The sequence below is a fragment of the Herpailurus yagouaroundi genome, unplaced genomic scaffold, assembly GCF_014898765.1.
Source record: "Herpailurus yagouaroundi ecotype Mexico unplaced genomic scaffold, PumYag 162, whole genome shotgun sequence".
NCBI lineage: Eukaryota > Metazoa > Chordata > Mammalia > Carnivora > Felidae > Herpailurus > Herpailurus yagouaroundi.
In genome coordinates, this window is record NW_024412403.1 from 71,926,993 (window position 1) to 71,950,660 (window position 23,668).

Below are 23,668 nucleotides of genomic sequence, written 5' to 3' on the forward strand. Positions count from 1 at the left end.
GGTTAATTTTATTAATTAAATGGTTAATTTAATAATAATTAAATGGTAAATTAGTTAGTGGTTAATTTTATTAACCATTGGCTTGGCTAGGCCACAGTGCCCAGATATTTGATCAAACATTATTCTGAATGTTTCAGTAAGGGTGTTTTGGGGTGAGATTAATAATTAAATTAGAAGACTTGAAGTAAAGCAGATTACCCTCCATAATACAGACAGGCCTCATCCAATCAGTTGAAGGCCTTAATAGAACAAAGACTGACTTTTCCTGAGCAAGAAGGAATTCTGCCAGCTTATTGCCTTTGGACTCAAAATGCAACTCTTCCCTGAGTGTCCAGCCTGCTAGCCTACTCCATCAGAGTTTGGAATCTCCAAACCTCCAATTGCACGAGCCATTTCTTTCAAATAAATTTTCTTCTCTCTCTCTCATTTCTAGCCCTATTTCTTGGGCAACACATTTTGTTGGCTCTATTTCTTTGGACAACCTTGACTAATATGGACTAGTATTGAAATGATCAGCAATTATACAAATAGCACCAGTCATCCTAAGAGGTATCATAGTAGAGGGACATTGGCTTAAAGCAGTAAGTAGAATGGAGCCATGAGAGTTATTGACAAATTTCCATTTCTTCAGATTTCTCTTGGCTTGTAGCTTTACTGTACTGCCTTTATATTAGTTTCCTTATTATAGGCTCTGAAATTTACTTTTAAGTTCTTCAGCAATAATGATTAGTAGAGAAAAGACCATAAGAAATGAAAAGAGTAGATGGTTCATGAAACATGAAGAAGTTGGGTAATACATACGACAACACGAGGTGTTACTAGAAGATACACAGTGTGAGGAACTATCTTATTATCTCGAACATTCCATAATCTCTCCACCTTTCGAACTACTTTATCACTCCATTGATATAATCCAAGACTGCAATTAAAGAATAAAAGACAGTCATTTTGCAAATTCGTCACAGCTTTAAATAGTGAAAGTATTTATGAACATCAGTATACAATTAAGATATTTGAGTTTACTATATACCAAATACTGCAACATACATGACAACATTTTCTAATCTTTTCAACAACCTGATGAGATTATCATCAATATTGTGCAGATAGAGATGGAAGGGTAGAGAGAGGAAGTAACTTCTCAAGTTCACAAAGCTAATACTTTGCTCAGATGATGGTGAATTACTCCCTTTTAACACAAATTTTGGATAAAACAAAAGCAAGTCCAGAGACATACCCAAGCACATAAGGAAACTTAATAACAACAAAAAATGGCATTTAAAAAAAATGGCATTTTAATTTAGTGGGAAAGTACAATTTATTTATTAACTGTGATGTAACACTGGTTATCCATCTAGAAAAAAAGTTAAATCCCTATTTCATCCCATATACAGAAATAAATTCCAAGAAGATGTCAGCAAAGATGGCAGACCTCTGAAAATTCTCTGTTCTTGAAAGCAGTGAGAAAAGTGGCAAAACGCCTTATCAACTTTTCAGAACTTTGGAAATTAACAAAGGCTTTCAGCAATCCAGGAAGTATTAAAAGAAAAAAAAGGATAGGAGTGCCTGGGAGTCTCAGTCAGTCAAGCGTCCAACTCCTGATTTCAGCTCAAGTCATGATCATGAGATCGAGCCCCTCACTGCTAGTGTGGAGCCTGCTTGGGATTCTCTCTCTCCCTCTCTCTCTCTGCCCCTCCCCTACTCTTGCATACACACTTGCTCTCAAAATAAACAACAAAAAAAATTGTTTAAAAAATAGATAAATCTCAGTAAGAACTGCAAGCTTTGTGGCATTTTCCCATGCCTTGCCAGCCCTGAAAACTAACAGCCCGCAATCACAGTAAAAACCAGCAAACCTGGCAGCCACTATAGAGGTGGTAGAATGGGGGTGACTGGAAGAACACATTAAAAACAGCCCCCATAATCCAACTCTATCTACAAGAAACACAGTTCAGACTCAAGGACACAAATAGGTTGAATGTAAAAGAATTAAACAGATAATACCATGCAAACAGTACTCAAATGAGAGCTGGAACGACAACACCAGTATCAGACAAAATAGACCTTAAAACAAAAGTTGTTAGTAGAAATAAAGAGGGAAGTTCTATAATGATGAAAAGGTCAATCCACCCAGAAGATATAATAGTTATAAACATATATATACCTCACAAAAGAACCCCAAAGTACATGAAGTAAAAATAAATTCCAAATGAATAAAAGCTATGAATGTAAAAAATTGAAATAATTTACTAGAAGACAGGAGAATATTTTTATAATCATTGGAGGGCAGGAATTTCTCAAGCAACAGAAGAAAAAAATAGATGAATTTAATGATATAAAAATTTTAAATTTTTCTATGAAAAAAATATTATAACGAAATAAGATAACTAAGTGGGACAAATATTTGCAACAAACATGAAAAAGGACTACTATCCCCCAATTATAAAGTACTCTTACAAAATCACTAGAAAAGGAAAAATAACCCAGGACTGGACAAAAGACATAAATAGGCTGTATACAAGTACAGAGGAAATTCAAATGGCTGAAACCTCAGTAGTAGTCCTAGAAGTATAAGATACCATCTTTTACTCTCAGATTGGCCTTAAAAAAAAAAAAAAATCTATAATATCCACTACTGGTAAGCATTTATATATCATTGGTGGGATATAATGACATCATTTATAATGGACATTAATTTTGATTTTTCCCCATAATCCATATCATTTTTTTCTGGCTTTTTTTCCCCCTAGATTACCTCAATCATCAACCCTATGAATCTCTCATTTTCACCAATAAAACAGAATAGAAAGAGGCTATATTTTCCCACTATTATTTTATGGAAATTTTAAACATACAAAATGTTGACAAAACTGCAAAAAGCACAGCTGCAGATCTAATAATCTTCACTTCGATTCTACAATTAACATTTTGTTTTATTTGTGTGTGTGTGTGTGTGTGTGTGTGTGTGTATGTTGCCATATATCTGTTCATCTATCCATGCCTTGAAGATGCTATTTTTAATTCTTTTGATCTTTCTCCATAGCAAAGTAATGTTTAAACATCCATAGTGATCAAAGCCAGCAAGAAAACAGCTTTTACCTTATTAATAACTCCAAATATTCTCTTCATCATCTACATTTCAAGACAAATAGTTTCTCCAAATAAATAGGTTAGGGACAAATCCAACTCTTCATGTGTCTATCAACTGAATTTCCTATCATTCTATTATCTCCATTCATACTGTAAGATTTCCTGCTTTTGAGGAATATCCTGAATACAAGAAAGTACTGCAAATTATGAGCTTAACAATAGTTCTTTTTAAATATTTATTTATTTACTGAGGGGGAGGAGGGGAAGAGAGAGGGAGAGGGAGGGAGGGGGAGAGAGCAGGACCATGAGTGGGGAAGGAAGAGAGAGGGAGAGAGAGAATCCCAAGCAGGTCCCACACTCAGCACAGAGCCCAACATGGGGCTCAATCTCACAACTGTGAGATCATGACCTCAGCTGAAATCAAGAGTTGGACGCTTAACCCACTGAGCTACCCAGGCGTCCCTTAACAAAAGTTCTTATGTGTGGGTATCTCTTTCTTCCTTAACTACATCACTATGTAGGTGATGCCTATCTCATCATTTATGTTTCTCATAAAGACCAAAATTCTTAGGAAAGACCAGACTCCTCCTACACCACCAAATGAACACAAACTATTTAAAGAAGGAAAATATCTATGTCCAATTAGAATTTGTTTCTTCACATATACTCTAAAAACTATGATGAATAAAGTATTATCTGCTTCAATATTTAATTCTAGCTATTTTAATAGAGATCTCTGTAATTAAAGTAAAATATATACAAAGTAAACAAATTTGAAGTATAAGAATTAATGTTTTTTTTTTGAGGTGAGGGTGGAGCAGAGAGAGAGGGAGAATCCCAACCAGGCTCCACACTGTCAGCACAGATCAAGCAGAGCTTGATCTCACAAACCTCAAAATCATGTCCTAAGCCAAAACCTAAGCTACTTAACCGACTGAGCCACCCAGGCACTCCAGGATTAATTAATTTTTAATTCCACATCCATATACCACTAATCTGATAAACATATGGAACAGTATAAGCACCCCCAGAAGGTTTTCTTGTGCTTCTTTCCAATCTATACTCAACTTCTCAACTTGTAGGTCATTTAACAGCTTGGCCCTTCTAGTAAAACCACTCATCCTTTATCATTGCTCTTTTTTAAAAACTACACAAATGGACTGACTTCTTTTGTTCAACATTAGATCTGTGATATTAATATATGTTGTTGCATGTAACAATAGTATATTCTTTTTTAGTGCCTTGTAGTTTTCAATTATATGAATATATCATAATTTATTTATCCATGCTACAACAAAACTGCCATGAACATTCTTGTGCTTATCTTTTTGTGGACATATGCTCTTAGAGATTTGTATTTTATATAAATGAATGCAAATGGTTACAGATCTGTGACTGATACACTATAAAAAATTCTTGACACATTTTTTTTAGTGTTTCTTAGTATTATTCATTTTTGGCCCTAACCCTCTAGATCACTGCTAATATGTTGTATTAAATACAGTATCAGTTTACATGTAAATATTGCCATGATAGGTGATAATTATTAAAAAAAAAAAAAACAAAATATAGAGGCACCTGGATGGCTCAGTCAGTTAAGCTTCCAACTTTGGCTCAGGTCATGATCTCACGGTTCATGAGTGTGAGCCCCACTTCCAGCTCTGTGCTGACAGCTTAGAACCTGGAGGCTGCTTCAGATTCTGTGTCTCCCTCCCCCTCTCTCTCTGCCCTTCTCCACTCATACTCTATCTCAAAAATAAACATTAATAAACAAACCAAAATATAACCAACTCATATTCTCCCATGGCCTGACTATACTGTACAGCAACACAAGTTACAATGTGGTGGAAAAGAGCTCTGCTGGCAAGAAGATTCCTGGCTCTTTGGGCAAGTCACTTAAGTTTCTGCATCTTAACTGCTTCATCTCTAAAATGAAAGGGTAAAGCTAAATGGCCTCTTTTATCCTGTTTTAATAGCTATAGTTTTTTTAGGCTAGCCATGAAGCCGCTATTATTTATGGCAACTATCATGCCATGAGTCTCAGATTCTAATCTTAGCACCCTCCTAAAAGAGAAGAACAAGAACAAAAAATAACAAATACCTATAATTAAAAGGTGGGAGACCATCTGCAAATCTTGAAGTTAGAGGATTTCCATCTTTATCATGGTAGAATGCAAATAGGCCAGCAGAGAAACCCTATAAAAAAAATTCAAAATGTCTCAGAGTGAAAAATATCAAGTCTGATTATATACATCATAACATGGTGCTATCAAAAGAGAACACTCATATAACCTTGTAAAAGCACCCAGCCAATACTTCTACTGAAATGTCATATATTGGAATTGGAAAAAAATTAAGTATTCCATCTAATGAATTTTAAATTTCAATTACTTGAAGGAATTGTAAGTTAAGGAATCCAAAGTAATAGTGACAATATTCTTTGGTACTGGCATAAATAAGAAATTTGTTTAAGAATATATTTACCACAGTCGATCCTCTTCACATGAACTCATTACATAAACTCTATAATTGCACCCAGGGTATATTACCATTGAGAACAACTGACAATACAGTTTAGAGTAGGAGGTGGACAATCAAGTGTGCTCCCTAAGAGCACTCAAAAAATTCAGTCTTTGATCCAAAAGTACACACACTTAATACATATCTGTACTTAAAAAGACTGAAGTGTGTGTGCATGTGTGTATGTACACTTAGGAAAAAAATAATGGAAACATATATCAAAATGTTAACTGTGGTTCTTCTGATGGTAGGGTAATGTGTAAAATAACTCATATTCCCCTAATTTTTTTACAATATGAATTTGTTACGTTTATAGTCACAATTTAAATACTATTTTTCTCAGAACCACTAATTAAACATTCCTTCAATGTTCAAGAAACTTAAAAAGGAGTTTATAATTTTGTTAATAAATGATGCTAAAGCACTGTTATGCCTTGGAATTATCTAAATTATATGTGGATAACATTTCATTAATAAAAATGAATACATTTTATGTATACATGGAAAGACTGGAAATTTCCCTCAATTATTTTATTCTTTACAATATATACAAATAAGTAAAACAATTTAACTTATAAAGCATTACCACATTCAAGAAGAAGGTATTGCTATCAATCATTCTAAATTACTGAATTAAATACTATTTTTAAGTCTTTAATTTTAATTTTAATGAGATAATGGATACTTCACATAAAGGTATTAAAATTCCTGTTCTCTATCCTTCACCTCCCAAAATAGATGAGAAAATAGGCAAAAAAAAAAAAAAAATTTATTGCCATTTGATATCTATTTCACTAGTGAGATTTCTTTTCTTGCTCTTTCCTAATCTAATACCTAAAACAAAACATTTCTGTGACTACTTCTTTATGTATGTTTCATACATTGAGAATATGCTATAGCTCATATCCAAATAGCTAACAATCAGAAACGATCACTTAATTAATCAATTTCTTTGGCAAATTTCTTTGCTTACACAACTGTGGCCTCTGTGTCATTCAAAGCTTGCCAAAATGATTAATGGAATCCAGGTTATTCTTTTATTCCTGAATTTCTTCTTCTTTTTTAATCTCTGAAGATGCAAAGGACACTTAATTGAGTCAGCTAAGAAAATCAAAATAGCTTTCAATACACAATTCACTGAAGTTATACAAAGCTTAAAATAGTGTAATTTGCCTCATCCTTTATAATATTCTAAATATACATTTTTTTCCCACTGTATCAGCTTGAACATTTTTCTAAGCACTCACATTTCAGAAGGTTTATTCGGTATTCAAAGCACCACAGGTAAGTGTAATTGATAGTTATGAACATACAAAACTTTATGGGGAATCTGTGTTAAACATTTCTTACCATCTTCCAGGATAGGCTTTGAAACTTAAGTTAATATTTAAAATTTCTTAGGTTTTTACAGTTTTTAAAATAATTCAAATATATAAAAAGTAAAAAAAATATCCATAACAGAAACTTATGTATCCTCTTTAAGGCTATTTAAGATGTTAGTTTACCATATTTTCGGCAAACTTTTAAGAAATAAAACACTGCAGAGTAAATATTACTGAAGCTCCATTACCTAATCCTTTCTCCTCCTTCTTTTCCCAGAGGTAACCACTACACCTTGAAGTCACTGTGTATAACTTTCTTTTTTTTAAATGTTTATTTGAGGTGGCGGGGAGGGAGAGAGATGGAAGGGCAGAGAGAAAGAGTGAGAGAGAGAGAATCCCACTGTCAGTGCAGAGCCCAATCCAGGGCTTGATCCTATGAACCGAAATGCGAGATCATGACTAGAGCTGAAATCAAGAGTCAGATACTTAACTGAGCCACTCAGGTGTCCCAATGTACATAACTTTCATGCATTCTTTTATAGTCAATGGTATCTAGCTTTGAGACCCTCTGACTGCTAAAGTCAGTCTGAATACCTTCTTATACATGACTCAGCCAACTGTTTTTTTTTCTTTTCTGAATTGCCTGTTCATAACCTAATTTATCTCATGCCTGGGATCTCTGCATTCATGTTCATTTATATACCACATTTAAAATCTGCTGTTTCGGGGCGCCTGGGTGGCGCAGTCGGTTAAGCGTCCGACTTCAGCCAGGTCACGATCTCACGGTCCGTGAGTTTGAGCCCCGCGTCGGGCTCTGGGCTGATGGCTCAGAGCCTGGAGCCTGTTTCCGATTCTGTGTCTCCCTCTCTCTCTGCCCCTCCCCTGTTCATGCTCTGTCTCTCTCTGTCCCCAAAATAAATAAACGTCGAAAAAAAAATTTAAAAAAAATAAAAATAAAAAAATAAAATAAAATAAAATCTGCTGTTTCTCTCTGGTTCTCTCAACATCAAGTATCTATAGTTTTTAGCTCTTAGGAAGAATGAGTCTTGTTTCACCTCAATTAGCAGGTTCAGCTTACTTTTTTTAAAAATAAAAGAAAAACAGAGAATTCGTTTTAGAATCTTCTTACTTGAAGGATATAAATGTCTGGTTACATAGGTGTTTCAGTGAGTTATGTAATGTATTTGCTGATTTAAAGACTGAGGCTTGCATATTAAAGTCATACATGCTAGCTCACTAAGACTAATAAATAAAGGGTGCTTGGGTGGCTCAGTCAATTAAGCATCTGCCTCTTGATTTTGGCTCAGGTCATTATCTCATGGTTTGTGAGTTCAGGCCCCATGTCAGGCTCCACACAGAGTGGAGCCTGCTTGGGATTCTCTCTCTCTCTCTCTCTCTCTCTCTCTCTCTCTCTCTGTCTCTCTCTCTGCCCCCTTCTTCCCTGCACACACACACACTCTCTCTTTCTCTCTCTCAAAAATAAATAAATTAAAAAAAGACTAATAGATAACTGCCACTGATTTTATTATACCTTACTATATACAGCATGGTGCTATAGGATTTCTGTTTTGTCTTAATCTCCAAGAAAAAACTCCACTGTACTATGTACTACTGTTCTCTTCATTTTAACAGATGAAACTGAGGCTTATAAAGCTAAATAATTTGCATAAGATCCCAAATATTTTTAGTGGTAGAGCTAAGAAGACTCACACCCCTAAATCTGTGTGATCTATTGTCTCTCAATCACTGCATTTTACTGCCATCTATTTTCTAAATACATAAATAGCATCAAGAAACCATTTCCTAGGGTTTTAGATAACTTTTTAATTTCCCAGATATATTATAAAAGTTCACTATTTTGGACAAATTGGGGAAAAGGAAGGAGGGGTTCTGAATCAGTGTATGTAAATTTTAGAAAGCCTAAGCAGACCGAGAGGACTTTTGAAATCAGACCTCTGCAATAAGATCTAGAATTAGCATATCAGTTATCACTTTACAGGAAAGTGAATTTTTGTAAATTACTAAGTTTTGTTTTAATTTTTTTTTAACGTTTATTCATTTTTTGATAGAGAGACAGAGCGTGAGTGGGGGAGGGGCAGAGAGCGAGGGAGACACAGAATCCGAAGCAAGCTCCAGGCTCGGAACTGACAGCACAGACCCGGATGCGGGGCTTCAATTCACTGACCGTGAAATCATGACCTGAGCTTAAGTCGGACGCTTAACCGACTGAGCCACCCAGGCGCCCCACTAAGTTTTCTTCTTAAGAACAGTAATCATTTTCTCAAAAATCCTATTACCAGAGACCTAGTCATCTAGGTTTTACTGACATAAATCTAAGAATCCAAAATTTAACGTATATATCAAAATAACAGCATAATAAACAGAAAATTAACGCATGAAGGAAAGAACAGTAATTAACAGCAAAATTTACCAGGGCATGAATAATCTCATGTTTTACTGTGGACAGCATCCCAATAAACTCCTGAGGCTGGGTAGAGATCATATTTGGACACAGGTTAGCATATCCTGCTATTGGCCTGTTAAAATAGACATTGAATTTTTTATTATATTCCAGAAAAATCAGTATTATGATATTTACTAACTTATACTTTTCTAAAAAAAAAAAAAACTGACTAGGTCAGAAAAATCTTTGCTAAATATCAAATGTCATTTTATACCATAATATCTAACTCACTATCTTATACTTTCAAGACATATACCTTTGTTTTCCTATGGTGTGGCTAATTAGTACCTGTCCTCACAAAAGTAAAGTTAATGTACATTTAAGTGTGAACTTGTAAAATATGTCAACATATACCAAAAGATAAGAATGGACTGAAAAACTTAAATTCTAACATGTTTTACTTGCAAAATCCATATCTGATTTCAGCATTTCACTACATTTATAGGCACATGGGATGAGCAGGTAGGTGGAGAGGGACGCTAGGTATACAATAGGATAATAAGCAAATCATTCAGGTTGTTCAACCTTCTTATGCCCATCTTGCTATCCCCTTTCTCTGCCTGAACACTACCTTCATTCACATACAGATTTTTTATCTTCCCATCATCTTCTTTCATATTCTATACTTTCTAGAATCTATACAGTTCTATCACTTTCTGAGCCTAGAACCTGAGAGTCCAAGACCTGACTAGTGCCCAATATAATTCAGTTAGTTACACCATGTACCTACCTGTCTTTCAAAAACTGTGGCAAACAGACAACTGTAAGGACTCCAAAGTCCTTTCTCCCACCACTACCTCAACATTTTATCACAGAAATACCAAAAACTCACCAAAATGTAATCACTTTATACAAAGTAACATTTGCCTTAAGTAAACAACATATGGTATATTTTGTTCATACTTGAAAACAACAGACTTATACTCAGAAAATAATTCACTTACCAAAACATTGCCACAGTGACCTCTAAAATATAAAATGGATATCACTGCCAGGCTTAAAACCCATCAGGGACTTCCTACAGCATTTAGAATAAAACATCCCTGTCTGCCTCTCCAATGCATTTCCTTTAGTTCTCATCTTCAAAAACAGCGTCCACTGAAGTGGCTTCTACCAAACAACAGGCACACATGGAACTTTCTAACATAAGTCTTCCTCAAACTCTTTATCTGGCTGAAGCCCATCAATGTTCAGGTTACACCTAAAGTTTCACTCTTTCAAAGAGGCCATCTGTGCTTAATTAATCTAAATTATGTTTCCCCCTTTGTTCTCTTTTATGCTATAGCACCCTTTTTTCCCTATAAAGTATATGAAATCACATTTATTTCTAAGTATATTTAATACCTGCCTGCCTCTGTAATTCCTATGTTCCATGAATGAGGCAGGTACATGGGTCTATTTTGTTCACTTAGTCTGCAAACACCATATTAGGCATTCAAGTATTCTTTGAATGAATTAATACGGCAGTTTTGAAGGAACGTTTCTCTTTCATCAAAAAGATTAAGAAAGAACAACTGCAGATATTGCTCTTTCTTCCAACATCAACATGCTCCTCAGAAAAAAACAATTATTTTCCCAGATATATGAGTAGCTTCAATTTCACTGATACAAAGAACATTTACTCTTTTAGTTACTCATTTATATCAAATGTGAACCAAAAGCTAAAGTGCTTTAAGAAAACATAACAGCAGTGCAAAAAACCCTGGAATATGAAATTAGGTTATGGGATTCTCATCTGTGTGAAGATTCCTGTGCTGGATTCTCTCACCAAAAGACAACTAGATACTTTAGGTGTTTTCAGCATTGTCAGATGCTGAAAGGAGATGAACTACTCTAGACCCATCTCAACCTGGGATTTTATATTCCTGTCCCCATTTTCCAAAGGAAGCCATTCCCTTCCTAATACATAAGGTTCACTTTAATGTGTCTTTTAAGAAAAGTAGTAAAAGCTCATTGTAAAAAGTTATATATCCAAATAACATAGATATGTATAAAGAAAAATACGAAAATTCCAGTTTACAACCTACCCCCCCTACAGAGGTAACTGCTACTAACAGTTTGCCCAGAACTGAAGGGTTTCCCAGGATTTTCAGACAGGGAAGTCTTGGCCAAACTGGGATGGTTGGCAATTCTAATTATTTCTTTTTCCTTAGTACATTCAAGTATGTGTAATACACACACACACACACACACAAACATGTAATCATATTATGTACATTGTTTTACAATATTCTTTGAAACTCAACAGTATTTTGAAAATGAGATTGTGTGTGTGTGTTCACAATCCACACAGTTTAGTTCAAATTAAGATAACCACTATTTTGCAGCACCACCATTATGAAGGCTTATTTCACAAAGACATCTACGTTAAGAAAGTATCTCATTTTATGAAGTAACTTAATTTATCATTCATTTAGCACTTCAAAATACCACATTTCCTGAGACATACTGAGACACTGTTAATTATAAAATATCATAAATTTAATTATACCTTCTCAGGAAAAAAGGAACACTCTATTAAACACATGTATTTTTATAAACACTGGTGTGTGTGTGTATGTATATATATATATATATGCATATATATATATATATATACACACATATATATACATATATGCAAAAACATAGTCCTTTACTTAGTCATTTGACTCTAAGCTTTCCCAACACTTAGAAGCTAATGATTTTTTAGATTTCAGATCATCAGTTACACAGCATCATGGTAATAGACTGTTCCTCATAATCCATGATGCTCATTTTGACCTCTTTACCACCTTTGGGACTGACAGTATAATTCTGTAGCATATACCAGTGTTTCCTTTGTATTGCCTACTTGGTTCAACTAATAATTTCATTTTTTTCCTTAAATGAATACACATCAATAGAAGTCAAACAGTTCTTTAAAGTCAGCTAGTCTTGATAGATAGAGGAACCTTCAAGACCTCAGCAATGGTCCTACGTACATATGAAATGGTCACATTAATTCTCCTAAATGTGAGAATGTTACAATCTACTCTGACATATGACAATTTCTACTGCCTTTGATTTGTCTGGAGTGTGACAGGCAACCTTCTACATATATAATAACATTTCATTTCAAGCTTGCTTCACTGGGAAAATTTTTAAAAATCTTTTGTAAATAAATAAGAGGTCTCTAAATTTTTTAAGTGATAATTTATCTAAGTGAAGGACATGGCAAATTATATGACAATTAGATAAACACTTATTTTAGCACAGAAGTGCTAAAATTAAAATTCAAATTGTTTCCTTAGAGAGCTATTTACTTCCAAAGAAAATTCTCTGGACAATACTTTTTCTTTAGAGTTGGTACTGACATTACTATATGAATAATAGTTCTATCAACTGACATTTTCTCCCCACTCCCCCATCCAAGCGCTGTTTCTTATTATTGGAGGCAATCTGGAAAATGCAAACTTCTTGTACTCTTAACACTTAGAACCTGTGTTAAGAGTTTCCATAATTAGGTCTTAGAGAATAAGTCTCTGGGGAAAGTTTACCTGTCCATTTTTGCTTCCTGCTGACAATAGGCTGCATAAGAGATGATGTTTTCACGGCTGCACCTCTCGGTGGCCAGAGCACCAACATATAGAACAAAGTCTGCATCCCGGACGCCTTCTTGGTCTTGCACACCTACTGCTAAACAGGACCACTTACCCCCACGGCAGACCCTGCATCTCTGCGCCATGGCAAGCAAAAGAAAATCAGACCAGAGACAAGATTAGCTGTAGGGACTTTTAATGTATAGTGAATCCAGACTCTAAATTCATACGATTTAACTTTTATTTATTATCCCTCAACTTTTGCCAAATCCATTCCTCCCTCTACTCAGTTCCTATCTCTAATTTTGAATTTGCTTCACTAAAATTTCTACTTTATGTAAAATGATTATAATCTACATATAATAAACATAATCTAATCCATAATGTTAATTAAAACAACTGTTATTTATAAAGGACAGCCAACCTGGACACAAAAAAAGACAGAAAAAGTTTTAAACTTTGAAACTGACAATTACAATGGACTTCCTTGTACTTTTTTTTTTCAACTTCCTGTAAATGTATAGTTATTTCAAAATTAACTAATAAAAACATTTTATCTATGGAAATATATTTTCTATTATAAAGTAATTCATGTAGTTAGTTAAAAATTCATATAATACAAACAAAAAGTTAGTCATCTTTACCTTTTAAAGATGAGTTTAAAGGTAAAGTCACCTCAACATTACCCTTAATTTCTAGTTTTCTAATCAATTCTGTGCCCTTATAACATCTGCTTTTTAGAAAACTTCTCTCAAAGTTCTAAACAATTATAATTTCCAAATTTATAAATAAAAAAAATCAGTGAATTGTGGGGGTTTTCTTAGGTGTAAGTGATGCTTATAAAAAGAAGAAAAAAAAATCCCCATTTTATTACATTGTCTACTCTTATTTCTCTAACACATCTATTTATAACTACTTTAACCTATTAAAGTTGATGTTACATAAAGTTATGATCTTTAGGGGTGCCTGTATGACTCAGTCAGTTAAGCATCTGACTTTAGCTCAGGTTGTGATCTTAGGGTTCATGAGTTTGAGCCCAGCACTGGGCTCTCTGCTGTTAGCACAGAGCCTGCTTCAGATCCTGTCTCCCTCTCTCTCTGTCCCTGCCCTGCTTACTGTCTCTCTCAAAATAAATAAATAAACTTGAAAAAATTCTTTAAAAACAAAAAATTGTGATTTTTAAGCATTATTTTCCATGATCACTCATGCATTAAAAAAAAAAAAAAAAAACACAGGCTCTGTGCTGATGGCTCAGAGCCTGGAGCCTGCTTCTGATTCTGTGTTTCCCTCTCTGCCCCTCCTCTGCTCATGTTCTGTCTCTCTCAAAAATAAATTAAATTTTATTTTTTTTTTAATTTTTTTTTTAACGTTTATTTATTTTTGAGACAGAGAGAGACAGAGCATGAACGGGGGAAGGGGCAGAGAGAGAGGGAGACACAGAACCAGAAGCAGGCTCCAGGCTCTGGAAGCCATCAGCCCAGAGCCCGACGCGGGGCTCGAACTCACGGACCGCGAGTTCGTGACCTGAGCTGAAGTCGGATGCTTAACCGACTGAGCCACCCAGGCGCCCCAAAAATAAACTAAGTTTAAAAAAAAATTTTTTTTTTTTAATCAGGCTCTCCCCCCACCACCCCCAAGTAGATAAGTAGCAGAATTTGGAAAAGCCAAGAGAATTAAAAACAAACAAAAATACCTTAGAAAAAAAGCAAAGAAATGTGTCTTAAAATGTCTCTAAATTTCTTGGGAAAAAAGCTGGATATGTAATTAAGAAGTTGTTTTAATTTTCAAACATGTCCCTAAAACATTTTATACTCAAGAAATTTGAGAAAAGAAATGAAAGCTGAATAAGTTAGTTGTATTAGTGCCAAAATATAGGGGTCCAAAAAGCCTTACTGAGCTTCAAAAAACTTAATAAAAATTACAAAGTAAACTTCAGTTAAACATATGCTTAATTTTGGTTACTAGTAACACATTCATTTCTGGAAGTAGCTAGAGAACACAGTTCAACAGAGAAAAACAGCTATAGCAATAATCATATTTTCATACTAACTTCAAAAAAAAGTTTCTTTCAACGTTTACTTTTTGAGAGAAAGAGAGACAGAGCATGAGTGGGGGAGGGGCACAGAGAGAGGGAGACACAATCCGAAGCAGGCTCCAAGCTCTGAGCTGTTAGCACAGAGCCCCATGCGGGGCTCGAACTCAGACTGCGAGATCATGACCTGAGTCGAAGTTGGACGCCCAACCGACTGAGCCATTCAGGCACCCCAAATGTTTATTTATTTTTGAGAGAGAAAGAGAGAGAGCGTTGAGTGGAGAGGGGCAGGGAGAGAGGGAGACATAGAATCTGAAGCAGGCTCCAGGCTCTGAGCTGTCAGCACAGAGCCTGACAAGGGGCTCGAACTCACAAACCATGAGATCGTGACCTGAGCCAAAGTCAGAAGCTTAACTGACTGAGCACCCAGGCACCCAATAATCATATTTTCAAATGCATATGTATAATAAATTGGTTTTCTTATACACATTTAAATTTTTTATCTTCATCCTGATAAGTAATATGTTTAATATGAAAAATCAGATTATAAAAATATATAATTCTTCAAAGAAAAGCCCCAAACAATCTAATTCATAAAGAAAACCATTAATATTTTAGTATGTTTCCAGATTCTTTAGTTCTTTTATTTTTTAATATATATGTACATACACTTTGTTTTTAATGCTTTTATTTCAGTTTTACTATGTTAAATTGACTATAATTCTTAAATAAAATAGGTTAACTACACATACTGACTTATAACATTTTTTTCCATTTAAGAGCGTAAATATCTTTCCAAGTCTACAGAGCTCTACTTCATTCTTTAACAGTTGCATAGTACTCCATTACAGAATTATACCATAATTTAATACAATAATTTAATATTGGTATTAAATTTTATAATTATTTATAATTTTGTAAAGAATATCTTTGAATATTTGAATTATTTATAATTTTGTAAAGAATATCTTTGAATATACATTGCAGTTATAAGTATTTTTATGGAATATGTTTCCAAATTGGGTTGAAGCATATCATACATATTTTTTATTTTAAGAGCTAATGTCGAATTGCCCTGCAAAAATACTAAGGTATATACCTCCTAGATGATATTTTGGAAGACAGGGGCACCTGGGTGGCTCAGTCAGTCAAACATCCGACTCTGGTTTCAGCTCAGGTCATGATCTCATGGTTCATGGGCTGGAGCCCCTCATGGGGCTCTGTGCTGACAGTGTGGAGCCTGCTTGGGATTCTTTCCCTCTCCCTCTCTTTCTGCCTCTCCCCTGCTTGCACTCTGTCTCTCAAAATAAATAAACTTAAAAAAAAAAAAAAGATATTTTGGAAGACAAAGACGAAGTTCTAAGCTGAAATGATTCAGCAGTCCCAGAGATAAGATAAATGGAAAAAAGAAAAAAAAAATTAAAGAAGACATTATCAAATTAATAGGAAAACCAATGAAAGAATAAAATCAGCTAACTAAAATACGTTTGGTAATGAAGAATAAAGCTTTCAAACTTAAGTCTATAAAAATTTCTTGGTGACACAGATTGAAAATCTCCATTTCTTAGTTCATCCTAAAGAGTAAAAACATTACTAGTAGATTTGATTACCTGGAGGTGTTCCTCAGGCACTATAACTGGGCCGCATTTTGTATGCTCTGCAAATTCCCCAGTACAGTATCTATGGGGATCATTTTCCTTCTGGTGTTGGTTTGTTGCACGTTGTCTTTAGTTCATTTGTACATCAAAATTTAATTACAAAAAAAAAAAAAAAAGAAGTTCACAGCAGTTAAAAACATTGTAAAAAGCCTAGCTGCAAGATTAGTTTATTAATAAGGATTACTATTTTAGTTAGAAAAGTGGACTAAGAAAGAATTTGGGTTCCATGGGAAATCCTCCTAGCCTGGGTTTTCAGACACCCAAATACTTCATAAGCTAATACTATAGACACATGAGGGAAGAAAGAGATATGGCAAACAGGGGACAATTACACCTTAGGATAAGATCCAGCAGATCATAAAAGAAAATCAAGAAAAGAGGGGTGCCTGGCTGGCTTAGTCGGTGGAGCATGCAACTCGATCTCAAGGTTTTGAGTTCAAGCCCTATGTTGCAAGATTTCTTAAAAATAAAAAAATCTTGGGGCCCCTAGGTGGCTCAGTTGGTTATGTGTCTGACCCTGGATTTCAGCTTAGGTCATGATTTCATGGTTTGTGGGTCTGAGCCCTTCATCTGGCTCCACACTGACAGCACGGAGTCTGCTTGGGATTCTCTCTCTCCTTATCTTTCTGGCCTTCCCTTGCTCATTCTCTCTCTCTCAAAATAAAAAAAAATCAGGGAAAGAATGATTACCTAACAGGTGCTTTATTATTACTTTTAAATACCGTGCAGTTTGGTCTCTAAGAACAAACATAATAAAATATTCTAGTATGAGTTTCATAATTTGCCATACGGGTAGAATGGGGAGGTCAGAGTACTAAACAACTGAAGAAAATGACATGTACTTAATGTGACATACCTGCTAAGTAAGATAGTGCCCGCAGGTCTACGAACCTGAAAAGTCTTCTCCAAATAAGAAATAGCTTGTGGAAAAAGTTTGTTCTAAATAAAAGTTGGGGAAAAAAGTCAGAGTTATAAAGGACAAATTATATTTAAAACAAGTATAGGATAGGATATTAACGACTGAGGGGAAAAAAGAGAAAAACCTTACAATTCTGGAATACTGATTTAGTCAAAGGTTGCGTAGTAAGGGGCAGGGGAGAGAATGAGTCTAGGAGCAAAGGAATTTCCTTATTTTCTAGTTGAGTTTGGGGAGAGAACACTAAGTGAAAAATTCCTTCCCTATCTCTACTTAAGTAGAATTAGAAAATATAAATCTTAATTATTAACCTAAATTACTTCAAATCTGAGACTGATTAGGTGATTCTAACAGTAAGGAATTTACATTAAGAAAATCTTATGTTTAGAAGATCAATTTCAATCTCACCAATTTCTGTGGCCCATAAGGAATCGGCTTAATGTGTATGTGTGACTCTGTAACAGTTAAGAAACTGTGGAGGTTAGCACCTCTAAAGACAACTTTAGCATATCATATAATCAGATAAACCCATCTTCAGGAGAATGAGTATTTCCACCAAGAAAATGGTGTTCTCAACGTATTTCAAAAAAAATTTTTTTCAACCTAGGTTCAGCATGTTCTCCTCCCAAAACATAAGAGAACAAGTAAGAAAACAAGAAGACTGATTTATTATCAAATTATAAAATAAGAAGACTAGTTCAGCATCAAATAAGGACAAAACTTTGATGAGGGGTGCCTGGGTGGCTTAGTTGGTTAAGCATCTGACTTCCGCTCAGGTCATGAGCTCACAGTTTATGAGTTCAAGCCCCACACTGGGCTCTGTGCTGACAGCTCAGAGCCTGGAGTCTGCTTCAGTTTCTATGTCTCCCTCTCTCTCTCCCCATCCCCTGCTCATGCTTTGTCTTTTTCTCTCAAAAATAAATAAAACATTAAAAAAATGAAAAAAGTTTTGATGAGTGCATCATAAAGATGCCTTTGAAGAAATGATAAATACATTCATTACCAACACTTTTTATTCATTCACAAAACAGAAATGAATAAATTTATTTTTTAAGTACAATTTATATACAATAAAATGCACCCATTTTAAGTATCAAATTCAAGTCATGAGTATTTATTACATACCTTTACAAGGTATCTTTTCTCAGGGAGCAACCTGAAAATGAAGACATGAAACATTAGGAATTGCCATGCTGGAGCACAGCACTGTCTCATTTGTTTAGAATATACCTGGCAGGGGCCCCAAGGAATGCTTTGTGGAAGGATCTAGTATCAGTCCCCCAAAATCTCAATTTACCTAAATAAGCATTTGAATTAACTCTGTAGCAAAGCACAACACGAGGCATGATCATGTTATCTCATTCATTTGGGAAATTAAGGATAAGGAAAGACATCAAATACTCCTCATAGCTCTTCATACACTATTACAGATTCATAACTTACGTGTTTTCTGGACCTCTCTTATGCTAAATGAAAAATTACACCATCATTCCTCTGGCTAATAATTTTGTAAATGTTCTTATGGCATATATCAGTTCTTCCTTTAATTTTCCTCCAAGTACTCATGAGGAGTTGCCTTCTTTTATTTTATTTATTTATTTATTTTTACTTTATTAATTTTTTAATTTACATCCAAGTTAGTTAGCATATAGTGCAACAATGATTTCAGGACTAGACTCCTTAATGTCCCTTACCCATTTAGCCCATCCCCCCTCCCACAACCCCTCCAGCAACCCTCTATTTGCTCTCTATATTTAAGAGTCCCCTGTTTTTATATTATTTTTGCTTCCCTTCCCTTATGTTCATCTGTTTTGCATCTTAAAGTCCTCATATGAGTGAAGTCACGATACTTGTCTTTCTCTGACTAATTTCGCTTAGCATAATACCCTCTAGTTCCAACCATGTAGTTGTAAATGGCAAGATTTCATTCTGCTTGATGGCTGAGTTATACTCCATTGTATATATATACCACATCTTCTTTATCTGTTCATCTGTTGATGGACACTTGGGCTCTTCCCATACTTTGGCTATTGTTGATAGTGCTGCTATAAACATTGGGGTGCATGTGCCCCTTTGAAACAGCATACCTGTATCCCTTGGATAAATACCTAGTGCAATTGCTGGGTCATAGCATAGTTCAGTTTTTAATTTTTTGAGGAAGAGGAGCCTTCTAGGTGTGTACTGACCACATCCAAGGAGATCCACATCTGTTCTGTTTAAATTATTCATAACATACAGATTTTAATCATATCCCATGGCCTTTATCTTTTCAGACTAAAAAGCATTTTTAGCTTAATTCCATCTTGAAGGTGCATTAGCATATAGCTCCATCTATGGATCTTCTGGATGAAAATATCTTTAATAGTTTGATTCTTAGTTTTAAAAAGACAAAATAATGGCGTACTTACTCATCAATACTTTTATCATAGACAGTCTTGATTCTTAAATGTTCATCAACATCTCTTTTTACAACATGATTTGCCTTAAGATGAACCTTATTTATGACCTGAAAAAAGAACATATGTGAAAAAATTTTAAAAAGGTATTGTATAGATTAGCCAATTGAGATTCTCACTTAAAATTAATAACTAAATTTCAAGTGTAATGCCCAGAAAAATAAAAGAATAAACAAAGAGATATTTCATGTTCATGGATAGGAAGAATCAATAATGTCAGGATGTCAGTTCTTCCCAATTTGATCTATATAGATTCAATGCAATCCAAATCAGAATCTGAGCAAGTTATATTGTGGAAATCAACAATCTGATTCTAAAGTTTATAAGGAGAAGCATAAGACCCAAAATAACACAATGTTGAAGGAAAAGAACAAAGTTGGAAAACTAATATAATCTGACTTGAAGATTTACTATAAAGCTACAGTAATCAGACATGTGGTACTGACAATAGAGAAGACAAATATTTACTGTAGCATTATTTAATATAGCCAAGATATGGTGCAGAGGCACAGGAGCAGGCCAAGATCAGTTGGCGGGCCACAGAGTGAGCATGGTGTTCTTGGCACTGTGCTTGGTGTTATTGCTCCTGGCCAGGGACTTAGCAGTCTCTCTGGACTCTTTTGAATTCTGAGTCTGGCTAACCTTCAGAATTCAGAACACCAAACTGCAACCAGTATAAATTACCAGGATGTCCCAGAGACTTTAGCCCTATGTGTGGAAGCAACATGCCCACTCATCCCAAAGAATGTAGTCTGTGCATGAAAATCAGGGAAGATGGTCATGATTCTAAAATAATCCAGAGTGGGCCATGTTAATGGAGCAGTTTATAGAAGAGAACTTGGAGAAACCATCTTCAACAGTATGCTAGATGAATTCCATCTCCCCTTTTTCTCTTTTCTATGTTCCTTTGTTTTGTTTTTTTCAACTTTTTTTTTTCTTTCTTTTTGGGACAGAGAGAGACAGAGCATGAACGGGGGAGGGGCAGAGAGAGCGGGAGACACAGAATCAGAAACAGGCTCCAGGCTCCGAGCCATCAGCCCAGAGCCTGACGCGGGGCTCGAACTCACGGACCGCGAGATCGTGACCTGGCTGAAGTCGGATGCTTAACCGACTGCGCCACCCAGGCGCCCCATTCCTATGTTCCTTTGTATGGGATTTATTAGCCCGCATTTTCTGAGAGGAGGTGTGGAAGATAGCTATGTGCAGTGACAGATAATTAAAGCAAACACAAAAAATCCTTGTTTCTTGCCTTTGCCCCCTGAATTAAACTTACTGCCCAGGTGAGTTGTGCATTGCTTTATTTAGTTGGGATAAAATCAGCATTGTATTCAAGTAAAAACAAAAAATACCCAAGATATGGAAGCAGCCCAAGTGTCCACCAACAGATGAACAGATAAATAAGATGTGGTATTACACAATGGAATATTTATTCAGTCATAAAAAAAGAATTAAATCTTTCCATTCATGACAACATGGAGAGACCTAGAGGGTATTATGCTAAGTGAAATAAGTCAGACAGAGAAAGACAACGTGATTTTACTTATATGTGGAATCTAAAAAAAAAAAACAAAAAAAACCATACTCATAAATACAGAGAACTGGTAGTTGCCAGAGGAGAGGGAGATGGGCAAAATAGGTGAAGGGGATAAAGAGATACAAAGTTCCAGTCATAAAATATACAAGTCACAGGGATGAAAAGCACAGCACAGGGAATATAGTCAATAATACTGTAATAACATTGTATAGTGACAGAGGGTAACTACACTTATTTTGGTGAGCATTTTGTAATGTATGTAATTGTCAAGTCACTATGTTGTACACCGAAGACTAGTATTATACATCAACTGTCTTTGAATTAAAAATTTTTTTAAAGGAAAAAAAAATAGGGTGCCTGGGTGACTCAGTTGGTTAAGCGTCTGACTTCAGCTCAGGTCATGATCTCACAGTTTGTGAGTTCAGTGCTGACAGCTCAGAGCCTGGAGCCTGTTTCATATTCTGTGTTTCCCTCTCTCTCTGCCCCTCCCCTACTCACTCTCTGTCTGTCTGTCTGTCTCTCTCTCTCTCTCAAAAATAAACATTAAAAAAAATTTTTTTTTAAAAAGGAAAAAAATAGACCAATAGATCAATGGAACAGAAAAGAGAGCCCACAAATAGGCCCACATAAATAGAGTCAATTGATATTTGACAAAGGAGCAAAGGTAATATGATGGAGCAAGTCAGTCTTTTCAACAAATGGTACTGAACAAGTAGACATCCACATTAAAAAAAAAAAAAAAAAAAAAAGAATAAGAATCTGTGGGACCTGGATGGCTCAGTTGTTAAGTGTCCAACTCTTGATTTCAGTTAGGGTCATGATCTCCTGTTTGGTGAGATCTAGCCCCCATCAGGCTACATGCTGACAGCACAGGGTATGCTTGGGATTCTCACTCTCCCTCTGTCTCTGCTCCTCCCCTGCACATGCAATGCGCTTGCTCTTTCTCAAAAATAAAAAATTTTTTGAAACTAAAAATAGACTATATTCTTCACAAAAATTAATTCAAGATGAATTAGACACCTAAATGTAAAATGCAAAACTACAGGGGTGCCTGGCTGGCTCAGTTGGTGGAGCATATGACTCTTGATCTCAGGGTTTTAAGTTCAAGTCCCATGTTGGGTACAGAAATTACTTAAAAATAAAATCTTTAAGGGGCACTTGGGTGGCTCAGTTGGTTGAGCGTCCAACTTCGGCTCAGGTCATGATCTCATGGTTCATGGGTTCGAGCCCCACATCAGGCTCTCTGTGCTGTCAGCTGGAGCCTGGAGCCTGCTTCAGATTCTGTGTCTCCCTCTCTCTTTGTCCCTCTCCTGCTTGTGCTCTCTCTCCCTCTCAAAAATAAACATTAACAACAATTAAAATAATAATAATAATAAAATAAAATCTTTATTAAAAAATAAAATGCAAAACTATAAAACTCTTAGAAGATACCATAAGAGAAAACATAGACGAAACATAGTTTGGCAATGGCTTTTTAGATACATCAGTAAAGGAATGATCCAAGAAAGAAATAATTGATGTATTCAACTTTATTAAAAATAAAAACTTACACTCTATGAAAGATAACATAAAGAGAATAAGAAGACAAGCCACAGAAAATATTTGCAAAAGACACATTTGATAAACGACTATTACACAAAATATACAAAGAACTCAACATTAAGAACACGAACAGCTCGATTAAAAAATGGGCAAAAGAGGGGTGTCTGGCCGGCTCAGTCAGTAGAGCAGAGCACGTGACTCTTGCCCTCAGGGTCATGAGTTTGAGCCCCACATTGGGCATAGAGATTACTTAAGAAAAATACACAAAAGATCTGGACACTTCAGAAAAGATATACAGATGGCAAACATTCATATGAAAAGATGCTCCATATTATGTCATCAGGGGAATGCAAATTAAAACAATAATGAAATACTACTACACATCTACTAGAATGACCACAGAACAACCTCAAATGATGACAAGGATGTGGAGCAACAGGAACTCTCTCATTCATTGTTGGTGGGAATGCAAAATGGTACAGCCAATTTGGAAGACAGTTCGGCAGTTTCTTATAAAATGAAACACACTCTTACCATTACAACTGAGCAACTGAGCTCTTTGGTATTTACTCAA

At 35.3% G+C, this 23,668-nt stretch overlaps 1 protein-coding gene across 5 annotated transcripts in view; it reads right to left on the reverse strand.

The window, feature by feature from the left end:
- Positions 1–23,668, reverse strand: part of LMLN (leishmanolysin like peptidase) — a 135,955-nt gene that overhangs the window by 99,631 nt on the left and 12,656 nt on the right. For all 5 annotated transcript variants that reach the window (XR_005793327.1, XR_005793328.1, XM_040484787.1 and 2 more), the window contains exons 2-9: positions 19,971–20,068; positions 18,688–18,718; positions 17,503–17,585; positions 16,599–16,713; positions 12,915–13,093; positions 9,364–9,469; positions 5,192–5,286; positions 802–919 (exon numbers count right to left, since the gene is read on the reverse strand). Coding sequence is in view for 3 of the 5 variants with exons in the window: in XM_040484787.1 (XP_040340721.1) it covers positions 802–919; positions 5,192–5,286; positions 9,364–9,469; positions 12,915–13,093; positions 16,599–16,713; positions 17,503–17,585; positions 18,688–18,718; positions 19,971–20,068 (825 nt within the window). In the remaining 2 variants the exon portion in view is untranslated. The remainder of the gene's footprint in view (positions 1–801; positions 920–5,191; positions 5,287–9,363; positions 9,470–12,914; positions 13,094–16,598; positions 16,714–17,502; positions 17,586–18,687; positions 18,719–19,970; positions 20,069–23,668) is intronic.